General features: G+C 32.2%; 2 protein-coding genes across 5 annotated transcripts; both read right to left on the bottom strand.

The window, feature by feature from the left end:
• Positions 1–4,275: 4,275 nt before the first annotated feature.
• Positions 4,276–8,624, bottom strand: LOC110617445. Of its 4 annotated transcripts, none has more exons than XM_021760210.2 (4): positions 8,472–8,579; positions 8,148–8,290; positions 6,783–6,933; positions 4,276–6,080 (listed from the first exon to the last, which is right to left on the bottom strand). In XM_021760210.2, exons 3-4 carry the CDS (start codon positions 6,925–6,927, stop codon positions 4,690–4,692), a joined length of 1,536 nt encoding a protein of 511 aa, XP_021615902.1. In that variant the 5' UTR covers positions 6,928–6,933; positions 8,148–8,290; positions 8,472–8,579; the 3' UTR covers positions 4,276–4,689. The 4 variants fall into 4 exon arrangements, with proteins under 4 accessions (XP_021615902.1, XP_043813516.1, XP_021615901.1 ...); XM_043957581.1 differs by lacking the exon at positions 8,472–8,579 and adding an exon at positions 8,424–8,440; XM_021760209.2 differs by lacking the exon at positions 8,148–8,290 and having other exon boundaries at positions 8,472–8,624.
• Positions 8,625–9,917: 1,293 nt separating this feature from the next.
• Positions 9,918–15,648, bottom strand: LOC110616445 (plant intracellular Ras-group-related LRR protein 7). Its single transcript, XM_021758790.2, has 10 exons — positions 15,228–15,648; positions 14,412–14,481; positions 14,185–14,231; positions 13,716–13,824; positions 13,438–13,523; positions 13,031–13,121; positions 12,306–12,391; positions 11,354–11,440; positions 11,106–11,244; positions 9,918–10,170 (listed from the first exon to the last, which is right to left on the bottom strand). Exons 1-9 carry the CDS (start codon positions 15,324–15,326, stop codon positions 11,134–11,136), a joined length of 786 nt encoding a protein of 261 aa, XP_021614482.1. The 5' UTR covers positions 15,327–15,648; the 3' UTR covers positions 9,918–10,170; positions 11,106–11,133.
• Between the last annotated feature and the right edge of the window lie 376 nt (positions 15,649–16,024).

The raw sequence follows: 16,024 nt of genomic DNA, 5'->3' as shown, positions 1-16,024 counted from the left end.
TTTTTATGTAAATAGACTTTTAATATATTGAATTAAAAAAAAGCGCAATTATACTCGGATTTTAATCTCTTAGAGAGAGAGAGAGAGAGAGAGAGAGAGCCGGGTATTTAATTTCGTTGCAGTAACCGGAGGAGGGTAGGTGTCTTGTTAGGGCAACAAACTCATAATTTCTTCTTTGCAAGAAATACCTTGCTTTGTGCCCTTTCTTGTTGCCGGCACTCTGATCTCTATTGCATTTCTTTTTTTTTTTTTTTGTTATTTTATGCATTCCTCTGCACATAAAGTGATAATTAGAGCATATTTTGTGGATAAATATTTTTTTAATCAACATGTGCATGCACATTAATTATAACGTGAAAGCCAACCCGATTGTTGATTAACAGCTTTTAAGTATTTGAAGTTAAAAACAATAATTTCAAGATAATTACAACCTGTTCAGATGCTACCTGAGCAATATTATCAATACCCAATAAGAACTAACTATATTTAGAAAAAAATTAAATATAATATGATATTTTGATATCTAAACAAAATAAGGTTTATGAGCTCAACTTGTATCGAAAAATTTTAGTGGGAGAGGTTCGGTTTCCTTTTTTATTCATTATTTTTTATTTTCTAGTGATGTATAACCATCGTTCTGCTACAGTGCCATCTGTCTCTATCACGCAGAGCCGTATGTATGGACATATCTGTTTGCCCATTTTCGTTCGACGGCAATGTAATTCTCTTTTGACAGCTGTGCTGATAGGGTTGCAGCTTAATTGGGCCTGTTCTCCTACTCCTCACCACATCAAATGAGCCGAACTCTTTTCTAGCATATTCAAGCCCTCGATCAACCCAATTTGCTTTAATCGTGAGTTGAATGGTGTGTTGATCGATGATCAATCTATTTAGTGGATTTTAATGAGTTTTAACTCTATCTTTTTCTCCGGAACTCGACTTTCGCCTCTAAAGGTACAACGGTTATTATAATATATTACTAATTGTAATTAACATAAAAAAGTCTAAGTGAGATTAGCATTTATGCTACTAAATTAGGCACCACTCTGATTTGTGACATGAGACATGCCAGCCTCATGAATTGCTTTTTGTGAATATATTTGATACTAGGGCTACTCATTAATATATTTAGCAGGGTAGCAATATTTTTATTTTACTATTAATTTCGATAGAAGTTTAAATTTAAAAAATTTCAATTTTATAACGAACGATTTTAATATTAATAAATCAAAATTTATTAATGAAAATTTTTTTTTATATAAATAATTATCTTATATATGAAATTTATTGATTGGATTAATTCAAATTTGTACCGAATAAATTCACTTCGAGTCCGACACATATTTATTTGATATTTGAGTGGTTGAGAAGAGATGTGTCCAACGACTATAGTGTGATAGGTTGTACCTAAAACTTACATACAAATACAAGCATCCACATAGACTATAGTTTATATTTATATATACAATAGAGAGAGAGAGAGAGAGTGTAAGCTTAGCAAGTAGCTTCCTTATTGGCATATATAATAAACTAGTAGTGTTGCTAATGCTTAATGCACATAGAAACTTCACTTGAGAGTGAAGAGTGGTGGCCCTCCAAAAGTGATGCTCAAAAATGGACAACTAGCTAGCTACACCTTACAAGGAAAGATTAGATTAGGCCACCCCTTTGTCTTCTCTTCTCTCTTTCTGCCATACCCTTACCCTCTAACATTTATATATATCAACCAACACTTGGATAAGATGCCCTATATATGCTTTGGCTTTATGCTTCCTCAACCTCTTCTCTCTATTCATTGCCATCCATGACCTAATGCGCCATTACTTAGTTTCTCTAGACACTGACCATTGATCACTCATCACTGCTTTCATTTGCCCTAATCTTCCAAAACTTTACTCATTATTCCTTCCTTTGTCACCACCCAAGGTATTTTAACATGTTGACTTCCATGTCCAAGCTAGCTTTTGATAATTTCTTTTGCCATATATAGATCAAAGCCAAAGTTTATTATTATACTTTTGAGAATATGAATGGACCCAGCATCAAGCAGCTTGGTTGAACAAGTATAAAAATGGAGTAAAGAATTAAAAAAAAAAAACTGCTTAATTGGATAACTTACCTAATTAAGTTTGCTTGATAGATCAATTGATTTAGCTAGGGTTTCATCAACATATACACAAAGTAAAAAATTGAAAATAGAAATAACAAGTAAAAATATTGCCTTTAATGCATGGATTTTTTTACATGTAAAAATTATTTTATCCAGCACTTTCTTATTATATATATTTGCCCTAATCATAAAGGTGCATGTGTTCTTTCATACAAGTAATAATGTTGCATGTGTTGATGAGCAAGTTTGCACCAGCAATGCTTAGGGAATACTCAAAAAGAGTGGATATGAAAATTAAAAAAAAATATATAATTTATTTAATTTTATTTTATTTAAATATTACTATGGGACCCATTTCTTTACCTAGTCTTTTTTGGATGGTAGAGGTAGTTTGGAGTTAGCACACCACCACTATCACTCTTTAACTTTTGTTCATTTGTTTGCTTTTAGCCTTAGCTGATCTACCCATGGCTTCCATTGTTGCATATTCCTTATCCAAAGCCATGTGGGTGTTAGAATCAAAGATATTGCTTCATCATTGACATCTATATATATATATATATATATATAGTTGCTTTCCACTCCACTTGAAAATCCCAATAATAATATTAATTAATGGAGAGGTCAATTTTCTACTAAACCCATGTATATTTTTCTAATACAGCATCATAAACTCCATTATCTTTCCAAATACATGACATTAATTCCTTACCCACTAACCTAATTTCTAACAAAAATCACAACTTTGTGAATTGTGTGTATTTCATGCCAATTTTATTGAAACCCCACAAGCATGAATCACATTTTCTTGTGCTCAATGAAACTGTGGACTTTGGACTCATAGGAAAGTCCTTGCAACAATGAAATTGACTTCCAAAATTAGACAAATTAACTTGTATGACTTTGAATTGCTAGGGTTACTAAGCAATAATATTTATTTATTTTAAAAGAAAATTTATAAAGGTCCAGCTAGAAGTTTTACCCTCCTTTAAGATGGTTCTTGCAAGCAAAATGAGAAGGCATCTAGATCAAGAATATTTAAAACATTTACCTTGCATTAGCATAAAGCTGCCTTCCACCACTCCTTTTGAGAATAACCACATTATACATGGAGACCAAAATTAGCAAAAGAAAAAGTTGGGTATTAAAATCTTTGCTAATGTCAATTTGGTAGTTATATACTACTTCTTTTATCTATTTCTATTTGTCATTTAAAATTTATTTTATTTAAAAGAAGAATAAGAAGTTTTAATTAATTTTTCAATTTTATCTTTCCTCCATTAAATATAATAACTATATTTACAATTCTCTAAAACCTATATTATCATTTCCTTTTCTCTTCTTAATCATTCACTTTTCTAGTATTAAAGAGTGCTTTAATTAAATTAAAAGATACGTTATTACAATTTAGATGATTTAATTAGTCAAAATTTTAAACGATAGGTAAAAGTGAAAAAAAGAAAAAACACTGTAGAATTAAAATAGGGTACACTAAGATCACATTGAAATCACTTCCTCCCTAGCAAAAGAATGTCAAACATGTTGGGCTAGCTTTAATCTTAAGAGAAGATGTAAAAAGCTTTCTACTATAGAAAGAATGGCCATTGGCTTTTTGGGTGATGCACTGTCTACTTAAATGAAAAAGAAAAAAAAAAAGTAAGAGCATCTCTTTCTCATAAACAAGCACAACAAAGAATGCAGGGGTTTATTCCTAAGATTCTGATTTCCAAATGGGAATGATATGAAGCAAGAGTTTTCATTTCTGCAGAGGACATATTCCAAACCATTGTTTCATGCAGATCACGAAAAGTGTGTAATCCCACTTAAGTGGAGGATATTAATCTTTTTGACTACCTATCTTTACAACTCCTTTATAACCATCACTTTTAAAGATAATGCTCTGAATAATTGGTCACCATGAAAGTCAGAAAGAGACGGAAGATACAAGGAGAGAAATCAGAGTTGGAGCTGAAGATTGTTCAAAATATCCAGGACTTTAGGCATGTTTGAGAAGCATTGGGAAGTATCATCATTCATTAAATTTTGCTGCTGTCCAATAAATAAAGGAACTACCAATACTGGATTATTAGCCATATAAGGCAAGAAATATCAAACAAATCAGGGCACTCTGATGATATGTTGCATGCTATAATAAGAAGAATAAATTTTATGCAAATACTATTTTTTTTCCATTGGATGTAAAATATATTTAAGATTACATGATAGAACCCCATACCCCTTACATGCTGTCTGCCTCCTAACAAGGGAGAGATCCTTAAACTTTGACATCTGTAGTGAGCAACTGGAAATTGCATAATCTGAACACTAACTAAAGAATACATTTAAACCTAGGCGACTGAAACTAATATTCCAAAACACTATCTTACAATGAACGGTGCGCTTTCCCGTTACACCACAACGTGCGCGTGCACACACAGGCACCCCTTTCTTGGTTAGAATTCCTTATGCTTCCCACAATAAAAATTTGTTGGTCAGTGGCTTCAAACCAAAGCCTTGGAGAACAAGAGCTTTCCCAATCACCTTTAGTTGAAAGAGAAGCACTGGCATTAGCTTGGGCTCTAGTAATCTTTTGCCTTGTAATTCCATGAACCATCCCCGAAAACCTCCTCAATCATACTGCAAGTAGGCAAAAAGTCAACTTTACTTTTTGGGCATATCATATAATCATTATCCCAAACTTTGACATCACAAGGTTCTAAAACATGATCCCCGCCACTTCCACAAGGTTCATTGAAACTACATGGCCAGTGATCATCAATTTCAACCTTCACCTCAGTCCCTTGTGAAGAAGCCACTGTATCAGAGGATGTGCACGAGTCATCTTGTCCTTCTTGATCAACCCTTTTATCAGAAGGAACATCCAGGAGATGAGAGTTGGAATTACAAAAATTGAGTGATATCCTAGGGCATGTTCCTAAAACCTTGCTGATGTCCCTATCACAAGCAAAATCAGAAATTTCATTTACAGCATCATGTAAATCATATTTCCGGTAGTGATTACGAGTACAAACATCTAGATGGACAGGAGACTCAATACCGGAGTCTTCATCTTCCTCTGTCATTCCAAGTTCATTATCATAATCATCATCCCCCTGCCACTCATCATCATCACTGTCATCAATGCTTACTGAGTCATATCTGTTCTGTTCAGTTCGCCTTCGAAGCATAAAGACATTAAAGTAGTAGCAGACTATATCCTTTTTGGTTCGAGAAGGGAAGACAGCAGAAAGATGGTCCCAAAAGTTTTTGCCCAATGACATAGGATTTGAAAATACAAGATCATGATATACTTGTTCTTCCTCCTCACTCCATTTATCTGCCACTGTTTCTCCCATGTCGTGGAACCCCATCTCCTCAAATTTCTCCCCTCCAAGGTGTCTCTTAAGTTTCTCCCTTGCTTCAACAATGTGCTGTCTCACACATCTGATAGAACCCTCATCCAGGCAATTACAGTCAATCCTACCATTTACAACCTCACCAGTAAGTTCCAAATCAGGCATTGGAATAACACAAGTCCCCATCAGCCGATCCACATCTTCCTCCACAAAAACAAGGTTAGCATCCAAAGTTGTTTCAGGTGCTCCAGAAGTATTTGATATTGTCTCACTATAACAAGGACTCCATTCTGGAATACTAGCTTGATGATTCAATCCAATTGGAACTGCTTTTTGTGGAGGACAACGCAAAAGTAAAGAATACCTATCCTCATGGTGAGCTGCTGTCCTTATTGGATGCTCAGGACTAAAATATTCTTTGGGATGAGATATATACACTGGCATGTCAGGAAGAGAAAACTCATGACAAGCACTGATGGTAGCAAAGGAAGAGATACTTCTTCCAGGAACAATGGTCTCTACATCCTTCTCTGCACTAACTGGGAATCTAGCAACTATGTCATTTGCAAGCCTCTCATGGCCTTCAGTATCATTTTCAGTGAGTCCACACTCACCTTCATCAAATAATTAATAAATTAACCTATCAGGGCTGTTACAAAATAAACAAGGAAAATATTCTGTCCAAACTGTTTCAGCATTTGACAAGATTATCATGGCCAAGGATCAAAAATCAATCTTTAATAGTCAGAAGTAGTTAGAGATGAAAGTCCATACAAAAAAGAACTAAAAACGGAAGCTTCTAAATCGCACAGTCACGCATCAATAAGCCACCCAAAGGAGGGAAGTCAGAAAAAGAAACTAAATAAGGGATTGAGGTAGTGGTCAACACTTGAAACTGTGAAAATATAACATAAAAAGTAAACATATTACAATCACTCCTAAAATTAAACAAACCGTTGTCTTGGCATCATGCAAATTTTGCATGTGAAGGCTCAGGTTCATACTTAAAAGCTAACATTTCTTCCATGTTGCTCTACTAAATGAAAATATCAATTGGAATTATGTGAAAAATACATGGGAAAGATTACCTTATCAGATCATCTTGATATGTGATATATTGCTAAATATTTCAAACACACCACAAAATTATAGCCCAAGGTAGTAATGACTGAGAATGTCAGTCTAATAGCAAAATGTTGAAAACAAATCAGAAATCAGTTTGTGATGATTGACAAAGGGGGCATCCATCCATGATATGCGAAAGAAAGTCTATACATATCCCTAGCAGATTATTAGACTAAATGACCTCCTCTCACCTGGAACTTCAGAAGTCGGAGAATCTACCTCTGAAGAAACAAATTCTGAAAATGAAACTAGCCGATTCTTGTATTCCACTTGTCTTGGGTGCTTGCAAATAATGTCGTGTGGTTCCTCATCATAAAGCGGTCGCTTTTGTACCATGCTTCACTGCATTAGAAAAGGTCAAACAACTTAATAAATGCACAACACAAGAAGGACGAAGCCATAACCATAATTAGCGCCTAGAAACAACCTGAGACTCATGGTGTGCACAAGGAACAAGAACACATATCTAGTGACACCAGAAGAATATATATACACACACACACACTATTGTTCTACTAACTTAAGCATTGAAGAAAATGATAAACAATCATTAGCTTGCTCATAGCTACCCTGAAAAAGCAGCCATCCATCTCTATTAGCAATCTTATCAGTTATGACAGCTTTTACTAAAAGCATGTAAAGTATAAATTTGCATCACATTCAACTAGGAGGTTGCAGGTTTTCTTCCGTGGTCATGTCATTGTTCAACTTAGAGTGAATGCTTAACTTGATCAACGAATACTTGGGTGATAGTGCCTCTCAAGCATACAACTGATAAAACCATGAAAACTATTAATTATCCTTGCTAAAGAGAAGGGGAAAAGCTTTTGTCAATCATTTGCACATGAAACAAAGCAATGTTAAACAGCACTTTCAATGACTAATATGAACCCGAACACCGGAGCAAACAATTCTCAAAAGCTATCACTTTTAAAGACGACAAGCCTAAGTCCCATTCCAAGTGCTTTCCTAAAGAGGTTGCATTATTGGTCACCAAAATGGATATATGATCACACTACCAATTTATAAAATTTAACAGGTTATTTTTTATTTGAATTTCTCCAACAAGTATTATAAATACTCATAGAAGCGGGTCGGTTGTTTGAGCGTCCTACCCTTTAAAAAAAAAAACACTCCTTCTGCCAAAGGGCAATTTAGTAAAGAAACATAACATTTAACATTAAATATAGGGAAAAGAAACCAAATAATCATATAGAAATTTTTGCCAAATAGAACCCATTCATTTTTTTTCACATCCCCAGTTTTATGGTATTTAATAAGCACATTTTAAATCCAAAATTTAGAAAAGGGAGTTATACCTCAGAAAAGTAATTCTAACAAAAATGACTTTTCACTTTATCCAATATTTTATATATCTATATTTCAAAAATATTTATATAAATATATTTATAAGAGCTAATTTTCAGGTAACCCTAACCCTAGATCTTCAAATTCCGGAAGAAATATACAAGAAACTACACGTTGACCACCAACAAAATGAAAAATCCAGAAAATACAAGTCGAGATCAAGCAGAATGATATAGATCAAAACCAACCTTATTAATTAAAACCGAAAAATGCTGCCAAAATAATTTTGACGAAATGAACGAAACCCAGAACCCAAAAATCGCTTAATTTATAAGTGTTTTTACGGATCTTGAGATCAAAACAACATATCGGAAGTTTGTGAATCGTAGACCTAAAAAATGGAAAGAAAAAGGATACAGTTGAAATTGGGATCAATCAGCACAGAAAAAAGAATAGAAGTCGAATGTGAGATTTAATTGACGATGAATAATAGAAACATAGAAGGAAAAAGATGAAAAAAGAACCAGAATTCGATCGGAAATGACGAAAAGGGGGGCAAAAATTAGGGTTACCTTTTTTCTGAAATAGGTTGTCAAAGAAGGGAAAAATCCGTAAAGAAAGAGGCACGTTATATGAGCGTAATTACGAGAAATGCCCCTCCGAGTTTGGTTACTGAGAATCGGATTATAAAGTGCTCTATATACGGTGGTTGTGGATGGCAAACAGCACGTGCCCTTTGACTGGCTGGAAAATTTACGGTTAAATTACTTTTTAATCCCTATTAATATGTAATAATGACTTGTCAAATTTAATAAAATTATGCCTCACATTCAAGGTTACTCCAAGAAATTTGATGGAAATGCTAGAGGTACCGTTGTCTAAGGGAATTTGTAACCTCCAGGTTGACAAGTGTAAATGACAAGTAAGATTAAAGAGATAGAAAGTTCAAAAAATAAGATATAAAATAAAAAATTATTTAAATCCAACTCATTTTGAATTAAAGAGAGATAAGGAGACAGTAGGAAGAAAGACCTAAATTAAAGAGAATGTGATTTTCCACGCACATACTTAATTACAATGAAATTATTATTTATAATAAATTTATTGCGTTTTCTTAATTGGTTATAGAAACTCGTATGTATCACATTAATTGCCCCAAGGATCCAATTTGAATCTCACTAATAAAAAACCTTGAAAAAAAAATCCACCTCCTCCAATTCTTTATTTTCTTTTTCTTTTACGTTCTTAATATTGAATTTTATCAATAAATTATTTCTATTTATGAAACAACTCATTTATTTGAAATCAATTTAAATATAATAGAATTCAATTAAAATCTTTATATTATATAAATTAATATCAATATTAAAATTAAAATTAATTTAATTTATTTACCATTCTTATTATTTTTAAATTAAATATAAATATTTATTCTTATAAATAACAATCATTATTATTAATATTTTTATAATATTTAAAATCTGAATTTTATATAATTTTTCACCATTAAAAATATAAAAATTATTTTTTTAAAAATTAACAACATAATATAATATATTTTTAATATTATTATAAATATATTAAATATTAATAATCATTATTAAATTAAAATAATTTTTGTAAAAAGTAATTATTAATTAAAAATAAGAAATAAATTTAAATTTAAAATAAATAAAAAATAAAGAATAGAAAAAAAATTTCAAGAGCTAATTAAATAATTTTTTAAATTATTTCTTGCAAAAAAAGGAAAGTTAATATAATTCAATATAAATTCTCATAAAAATTCAAAAAAGTTATTTTCTTATACTATTAATTTTATCAAATATAAAAATTTAAGAAAAAAATTTATTTCTTTTAAATTTCTTTGGAATTTAACATTCCAAACAAGAGTTATATGAAAAAATGTACTTTCTAATTCCATAAAAAGTGCCAAGAGGAAAGGCAAAAAAAAAAAAAAAAAAAAAAAAAAAAAAAGAAGCAGCAGCAGCAGCTTAGGTCATCTCCACCACTTCAGCTTATAAATTAATTAGCGATTGTATTTCATATAAACTTTAAATAGGGGACCACAAGAAACTACCACCGTTGACATTTACAATAAGAAAACCAGTTTAATATTATATTTTTATTTCAAATCTGCCAAGAATTTAATATGAATACAGTCACAGATAAGAAGAAAAGCTATTCAGAATCTACAGCTGTTGAGATATAATTCCAATTCCAATTCCTTGCATTAAACATTGCCTCCACCCGTCCAACTCTGTCATGCATCCTCTGTTCCAGACAAGTCTTTTAGTTAATTTATATCTTCAGTATATAAAAAGCAATTACAGAAGCATATATCCACAGGAAATGAGATCTTTTACATGACAGAGGTAAGCATGGCATCCAAACATAACTTACATGAAATTGCGTTAAATGATTCAATTTGAATCAAGCTTGAGCTTTGACTTAAGCTTTGGTTTGTTGGATAATTAGCCAAGCTAAAGCCTAAATTTGAAGCTTGTTTAATGAATCAAATATGAGGCTCACGAGCCTAAACAAGCTCAACTAAGCCAAGTCTTTTTTACATTTAGTAATATTTGCATCAAGAATTATTAAAAAAAAAAAAAAGAAAATGTTATATTATAATATACACTACAAAATAAAAACATGTTATTTTTTTATATTTTCAATTAACGATTTTAAAAGAGAAAATTGTATGCATATTATAGACAAAAATAGTTTAAATATTAACAAAGCTACTTAAGAGCTACCTTGCGAGCTAAATGAGCCGAATATTGATAAGATGAAGCTCAACTCAGCTAGGTTCAAATTTGATTTTAAAGCTAGTATAACAAACAAGCCGAGCTTGAAAGAACATTCAAGTTTGGAGTAGCTGGTTAGCGGCTTAATTTATTTACAACCCTAAGCTTCAAGTAATTTCTTTCAGTAAATCCAATGCATATGTTTGATATCTTTATCCCACATCATGCAAACAATCAAGTGCACTAAAAACAACTATTCAACAATACCGCTGAAGGATCAACCAGGATAACCCAAGAAAGATTTATATTATAAAACTAGTGTGCTCAATAGGTTCTTCGGTGCCCAAAAAACGCAAGGAAGTAAAATACCGCAATAGGTGACGGCAAGTCACAAAGCAATATTCAAGACAATTCACTGTATATCACAGGTGTTTCAAGAGTTGGTAACCATGTGAAACTTACTCTGGCAAGGACTGCCAACATGCTATCATCATAGATCAACGCCCTCGTCGAGCCCTTTGGAACTGATCATCACATTTGAATCAATTTGTTTGTCAAACTTCCTCTTTCTTCTCGCTTCAAAATCCAGGAATCCTTCCATCTAAGAGCAATTTATGGAGCATTTCAATTGAAGAGAAAAATGAACATTTTTTACTTTTAAAAAATTAAAAAGAAATATATAAAGAATTCAGTACAGAACTGCAACTTGCCTGCTGAAATTGATCCATAGAAATAGGATTCTCATGAAGAGAGAGATTCTGGAGAGCTTTGCAGTCTTTCAACAAATTTGAGGGAATCTATAAACCAAGGAAGCACAGAATCTCTATGATGTCCCATCCAACTAATAAAACTTACTATACATGTTCTTCCAAGACAAAACAATGAAAATATTTAAAATTTGAAGGTGTCATACTATGGCCCTGACAATTAATCAAGTTCTTTAAGTTTGATATATTGTCCATCAGTGGCCTTGACAATTAATCAAGCTTTTAAGATTGCTTTTATTCCCTTGAAGAACATAAAACATCAAGAAAGCCAGATTCTCAATAACCAGCAGAGTGATATTGCATTGTTAGTTACTACTAAATAATGAAAACCAGATAACCACTAAATAACAAAAACTAGATAACCACAAAATTTTCAATTATTGACCAATAACACAACTTGAACTAGTTAAAAGTTATTCTTAGTCTTAAGCCAATATTCACTTACAATTTGTACAAGGTTGAAGAAAAAAACAAAGAATGAGACAAGAGAAGCATCAGCTAGTAATATTTATAACATTCAAATCATTGGATTCCACCAAACTACACCTATTTAACACTATTTCTTACTGATAATCATTTTAAGCCAATTTCCACCAAGTAGGCATCAACTGTTGAAACATTTCTTGAAGGCCTAGGACAAGAGATTTCTGAGACTGAAGTTTGAAATCTGGAAATAGAAAGATTTGACATAGTTTCTCATTACCCCAGACCCCCCATAAAGAAAATGAATAAATAAATAAAATAAAAGAATTTTGTTTTTACATTCTCAGAATAGAATAAGCATACTCTTGTGTCAAACAAACATCCAACATGAATATGAAAATGAATAAAATAAAATACTAGCACATTCCATTATATCTTTACTTTGAAGTCAGATAATAAACTTGAAAAATACCTGGCTCACATTATTGTTGTTTAAGGAAAGCGACTTCAAGTGAACAAGATTGCATACTGATCCAGGAAGTTCTTCAATCAAATTATCTGTAAAATTGGTCAAGGACACAAATCTTTAAGTAGTAATGACAGTACATTCATAACTTTGGACCACAAACGTAGAACTTGCTAAAAATATAGATAGAAAAAAAAAAAAGACAAAATCCATGTGCATGGAGCAGAATTAAAATATTATAACTCTTGCAGGCAATGACTATATAATTATCAATCGATCAACAAGTCATCCAAATCCAATTGAACCATTAACAATCGGTGTAACTCACACCCAGGGCACAAGCTACAATTTTCATGTTTGTGACAATTATGTTGAAAGCCATTAATATCATATTCATCAGCTTCCATAATTAACAAACCTTCAACTGATTATGAGCTGATACCTCACAGTAAACTTCAAATGGTAAAGGTAAAATGTAAGACAATAGCAACGAAAGAAGAATAGATTATGCAAAAAGCCTCAAGGAAATTAGATTCATACGAGTATAAATAATTTTGGCTTCCATTGTATAGTAAATTATAAGATGCGTATCATGCAAAAATATCAACAGAACATCCTTCCAACATTCAAAAGTAGACGCCTTGTGCACAGGAAAAAAAGTGACCTAATACTGAACTGGAGGAAATCAAGTGTAAAAATTGTTAAAATTGAAAGATATATAATTGGCATACCATTTGCTTGCAATTCTTCCAGAGAGAAGCAACTCCCAATTGATTCAGGAAGAGTCTTTAACTTGTTATTTGAAACATTTAATAGTGATAGCTATAACAGCAAACAATCCATGTTAGATCGAGGAAATTAATGAGATATCCAAAATGCATATAGATAATTAAAAAATCCAAATGGTTAACATGAATTTCTAATAGCCAAGATGTAGATTAGTGATAGGATACAGATAAGTGGCATTCACCAACATTTTAGGGCCTGCTACTACCACCCTATATCCTTTCCTTATCTGTTTCAGCTGATAATCCTTTTCGTTTTATTTTTTTGGCTATTTCATATTTTATCTCATTTTTATTTTTTTTTAAATTATATTTTTCTCCTTTAACAAATTCCTTGAATTGGAGTCACTTACATTGCGCAAGCTCCCAATTGTGTCAGGCAAGGATGTTAACATATTTCCTGAGATTGACAACCGCTCAAGCCTCACCAGCTGGCCCACTAGACAGAGATAAAAAAAAAAATTACATTTGTTAGGACTTCATCAAACAGCTTTAAGAAATAAATGCCGCGTTAATTTGCGAAAAACAAAAAATCCATGAAGGGAAGTCTGCAAACATGAAGGTAAGATGGGAAATAGATTTAAAAAATAAATAAATAAAATTATCTTACTTATTTAGAGAAGAATATTACATTCATCAGGCAAGGAAGTAATTTGATTCCCATCGAGTATCATAACTTTTAAAGATTGCAGCTTTCCCAAGTTCACTGGTAGTTGTTCGATATGATTATCAGCCAAAACCTGGAAAGGACAAGCTATGTAACGCTAGTCAAGTTTTCCCTAACTTGCTTCAGTTGAAAAAAAAAAGTTCAACTTCAATATTCAATAAGATCACCCAGTATTCTGATGAGTATGGAGCTAGGGGCAAATAATCATGCCATTGTGAAAATGGAATATTGATGTTATTATCAAAGCAATAACTGATCTGTTTATATCATGTGAAGTCAATAGTTGATGGGCTTGCATGAATAATGATGATGCACTAGATCAAATTGAACATAGAACAAACAATTCCAGCACATTTACAGCCTTCACCATGGATTTTGTAAACAGAAGTATGGGAAAAATAATAATGAAAAGCTTCAAATCTGTAACTCTTACCAGGCGCTGCATGTTGAGTAACTTGCTAATCTCCATGGGAATGTCAACTGCAGTTACATTAAGAGAGAAAACTATCAACTCCTAAAGAAAACACATGTCAATAATATTTATGTTTTAAAGGGAAAATTTTATTGTAGTAATATCACCACTACAAGACAGTCCAAAAAAAGTTCCTTCAATCAACTAATTTCACTTGCTTCAGTTGAAGAAAGGAAATAAAGAATTACCTAGTTTATTGTGAGTTAAATCAAGGGTGCGCACACTTTTGTCCAAATCAAGAACCTCATTCGGAAAAGTCTGCTCATGATAAATAGACAAGTAAACAAAAAAAAAAAAAAAGAAAGCCACAGAAAAAAAATGCAAACCAGATCATGAGAAGCCATGCTGACATCTGAACTTTATCATAGTATGGTATCTAAACCATCAGCTTTTAATTTTTTTTTTTTTTTTGCCACAATACAACTTACCAAGTCCTATTAAATTACTCAAGCATGAATGGGGAAAAAAAGAACTGATCACATGGGATTTATCATGCTTATACAACCATATTCCCAAATGGAAACTACTCTAAATGTGTGCGCATACTATAACAAACGCATACTCATGTCTAACATATCTATCCATTCTAAGTGTAAGATTAACATTCTTAAATATCCAACTAAAAATGCTTAACGAGAGGATATTATGATAACCCAGCCAAGTATAACTTCATAATTAAATTCCTTTTTAAGTCAATTACGCCATAGCCAGGAATCACCTACCAGAACACATGCATATCCTTCCACACACCCAAACATGCCTTAAACTAGGTAAAACATGGACAGAAAGACAAAAATACAAATAAACAGGATACGATTATAATATGATCAAATTTCAGAAACATGAAAAAAGAAAAGGTCATCATCTGCAAAGTAATAAACAATCAAGCTCAATCGAGCAAAACCCATATGTTTATGAAGCTTCACAGAAATCCTATAACTAAATTTAAGGAATACTTTGGAAATGGAAAATCGAGAGAGAGAGAGAGAGGGAGATGGAATTGCCTTCAATTTGGCGTCCCGCAGGGCAACAATGCCCGTGGATCGCCAACGGGTAGTCCTGCTGGCTTTGGAATCGGCGTCTTGGCTGGGACAGCAACCCATCGTCGTTCGAATTCTCTTGTGACAAGAACTTTGACACAAAAACAATAGAAGTATAGAAAAAGGAGGATCAAAAACTGAGGTTTTGGTTTTCTTACCCACCCCCAGTAAGGAAAGAGACGATGTTTTAGATGATCAAGGGACCAAGAGTCGTCATTTAGCTATTGGAGAGGACCCTCGGAGACCACAACCAAGGAGAGTTGTTGGGCTTCCTTGGATTTTGCGATTCTGTGCATATGAATTGCGATTTTCTGCCTTTCTAATTATTAGCTTCTAATCCGCGGAGAGTCATCAGTCTTTGCCCTGTTTGGCTCCTCTCTATTTCCTTCTTCTTTCTTTCCTTTTTTTTTTTATAATTTAAAAGTGTTTCAAAAAAGGCAAATTTAGGAGAGAATTTTAGAAAGAATATAATTTTTTTTAAAAAAAAATTATTTCCATAATGTGATAATATATAAACTGAATACTATATAAAGTTATTAATAATGCTATTTTTCATGGATATTTTGTTATTTAGCATATTAAATACAAGAATTATGAGCGTGTTTGCAGGTTTATTACCTTTAATAATAATAATAATAATAATAATAATAATAATGATAATTCTCCATATTGCAAATCTCTCAAATAATAATTACATTCATTAAAAAAATGAATTTATTTACCCTCATTTCCTCTCTCTATTTTTATTTTTTTATTTTTTT

The sequence above is a fragment of the Manihot esculenta genome, chromosome 6 (genome assembly GCF_001659605.2).
Source record: "Manihot esculenta cultivar AM560-2 chromosome 6, M.esculenta_v8, whole genome shotgun sequence".
In the NCBI taxonomy this organism is placed as follows: Eukaryota; Viridiplantae; Streptophyta; class Magnoliopsida; order Malpighiales; family Euphorbiaceae; genus Manihot; species Manihot esculenta.
The sequence above is the reverse complement of the archived record's forward strand: the minus strand, read 5'-3'. Positions and strand labels throughout refer to the sequence as shown.